Consider the following 2,958-nt stretch of genomic DNA (forward strand, 5'->3'; position numbering starts at 1 on the left):
TTAGTTATGCCTTTTGGGTTAACTAATGTACCCAGCACATTTATGCGATTAATGAACCATGTTTTAAAAGAGTTTTTGGGAAAGTTTGTTGTAGTCTATTTCGATGACATATTAATATACAGTAAGAATATGAATGAGCACTATGAACACCTTAGGCATGTCCTACTTGTGTTAAGAAAAGAAAAATTGTATGCAAATATTGAAAAATGTTATTCCTGTATGGACCATGTCATATTATAGGGCTTTCTGATTAATGCCCAAGGGGTCCATGTTGATAAGAAAAAGATTAAGGCCATCCAGGATTGGCCCACCCCCAAAACTGTAACTGATGTTAGAAGCTTCCATGGCTTGGCTAGCTTCTACCGACGCTTTGTTAAGGATTTAGTACCCTAGCTGCACCTCTTAACGAGGTTGTTAAAAAGAATGTCAGCATTAAATGGGGAGATAAACAAGAGGAAGCCTTCAAGAGGCTTAAAGAAAAATTAACTAATTCACTCATTCTTGTTTTGCCTATTTTTACAAAATCTTTTGAAATAGAATGTGATGCATCAAATGTGGGAATTGGAGATGTGTTAATGCATGAAGGACTCTCATTAGCTTATTTCAGTGAGAAACTAGGTGGCCCCATGTTGAATTATTCTACCTATGACAAGGAACTATATGCCTTGGTAAGGGTACTATAAACTTGGAAGCATTACCTCCTGCCCAAGGAGTTTGTGACTAAAGTACTTAAAGGGGCAAGGTAAGCTCAATAAAAGACATGCTAAGTGGGTTGAATTCCTAGAGCAATTTCCTTATGTCATAAAACATAAGAAGGAAAAAGCCAATATTGTGGTTGATGCTCTCTCAAGAAGGCATACGTTGCTTTCTACTCTTGAAACAAAACTGTTGGAATTTGAATTAATCAAAGATTTGTATATTAATGATGATGAATTTGCTGATATGTATAATAAATATGAAAATGTTGACGTTATTGGATACTATAGACAAGATGGATACTTATTTAAAGAAAATCGTTTATCTATGCCTAAAGTATCCATTAGAGACTTTCTTGTTAAGGAGTCTCATGAAGGGGCCTAATGGGCCACTTTGGGGTCTAAAAGACCCTAGACATGTTGCAAGAACATTTCTACTAGCCTCACATGAGGCGAGATGTGCAAAGGCACTGTGAGAATTGCATTGTTTGCAAGCGAGCTAAATCTAAAAGCAAGCCCCATGGGCTTTATACTCCATTGCCCATACCTGATTACCCGTGGATAGACTTATCCTTGGACATTATGGTTGCTTTTCCATGATCTAAAAGTGGAAAAGACTCAATTTTGTTCGTAGTAGATCGTTTTTCAAAAATGGCACATTTCACACCTTGTAAAAAAATTGATGATCCAACTCATATTGCTTACTTATTCTTTAAAGAAGTGGTGAGACTACATGGTCTACCATGTAGCATTGTAAATGACAGGGACACTAAGTTCCTTAGTCATTTCTGGAGAACTTTGTGGGGAAAGCTTGGGACTAAACTCCTATTTTCCACCATATGCCAACCCCAAACAGATGGCCAAACTAAAGTCGTTAATAGAACTTTATCTACCCCTTTGAGGGCAATCATAAAAAGGAATATAAAGAGTTGGGAAGACTGTCTACCCCATGTTGAATTTGCTTACAAAAGGGCCACTCATAGTACCAAAAAGGTGTCTCCATTTGAGATAGTTTATGGGTTCCAACCCCTAACCCCTCTTGATTTATTACCTATGCCTAACTCATCTATGTTGCATAATAAGGATGCTAAGTCCAAAGAGGACTATGTGAAAAAGCTACATGAGCGGGTAAAGGCCCAAATAGAGCAAAAGATAGAAGGATATGCTAAACAAGCCAATAAGGGGGGAGGAGAGGTGATTTTTGAGCCTGAAGACCTAGTCTGGGTCTACATAAGCGAAGAGAGCTTTCCTACACAAAGGAAAACCAAACTCCAAGCTAGGGGAGATGCGTCATTTCGTGTGCTAGAAAGAATCAACAACAATGCCTAAAAACTGGATCTGCCAGATGAGTATGGGAATATTATTGCTACATTTAATGTTACTGACCTTTCTCTTTTTGATGCAGGTGATAAAGATTTTGATTCAAGGTCGAATTCACTCCAAGAAGGAGGGGATGATATGAACCTACCAAGGCCCATCCACAAGGAAGAGCTAAGTGGTCTAAGAGGGCCCATGATCCGATCCAGAACCAAGAAAGCATACCAAACTCTGAACCTGCTAGTAAAGGAAGTGGCAGAATCAACAAGGCCCAGCAAGGAAATCAAGGCCATACATTGCACCATTTTCATAGAAGTAACCCAAGTTGGCCACGGCAAAGGAGGGGCTATTTGAGGAGTGTGGGAGTCCCATTTAATAAGTGGGGATTATCATTCACGCATGTAGTCTAGGAATTATATTTCTGCCTTATTTGAACAAACAATTACTATCCGCCTTGTTAAGCTTTAAGTGTGTGAACTTATAGTTGTAATAAATTGCATTAACAACCATGTAATCCAGGTACAAACCAAGGGAGCACTTTCCTTAACAATCCAACCATGAAATTCCCCATTGAAGGCCATAAGATTTCAAAGAATTCTTGCCTAATTTGGAGAGCACGTGTGGAAGAACTCCATATGGCAACAATTAAGAGCAATCAAGCAAGACCATTTATTCCCTAATCAAGGTAGGCGTGTGAATTACAATCAAGGAGCAAGGCAAAACTTTCCTTAAAGATACAAATCAGAATGGAAACTCATCAATACCTTCCTTACTCATAAATAAAATGTGTTGGATGTGATCCTCAATGAGATATCCCCATTTCACATGAGGCAAATCATAAGGGAAGGCAATGAAGACAAATTCTTAGTTTCCTTATTCACTCCAAAGCATTCAGAACAGATTGGAATCCATCAATACCTTCCTTATTCACATTTAACATGTGTTG

General features: G+C 38.4%; 1 protein-coding gene across 1 annotated transcript; it reads left to right on the forward strand.

Annotated features, from left to right (window-relative positions):
• Window positions 1,347-2,366, forward strand: LOC109350544. Its single transcript, XM_019591774.1, has 2 exons — window positions 1,347-1,992; window positions 2,101-2,366. Exons 1-2 carry the CDS (start codon window positions 1,347-1,349, stop codon window positions 2,364-2,366), a joined length of 912 nt encoding a protein of 303 aa, XP_019447319.1.

This window comes from Lupinus angustifolius, chromosome LG06 (assembly GCF_001865875.1).
Source record: "Lupinus angustifolius cultivar Tanjil chromosome LG06, LupAngTanjil_v1.0, whole genome shotgun sequence".
Classification (NCBI taxonomy): domain Eukaryota; kingdom Viridiplantae; phylum Streptophyta; class Magnoliopsida; order Fabales; family Fabaceae; genus Lupinus; species Lupinus angustifolius.

Excerpts from the sequence above, each read along its gene's own strand:
- LOC109350544 (XM_019591774.1), top strand. The coding sequence starts at position 1,347 with ATGGCACATTTCACACCTTGTAAAAAAATTGATGATCCAACTCATATT. Across the intron at positions 1,993-2,100 it reads TAGGGGAGATGCGTCATTTC|GTGATAAAGATTTTGATTCA; the intron begins GTGTGCTAGAAA and ends TTTTTGATGCAG.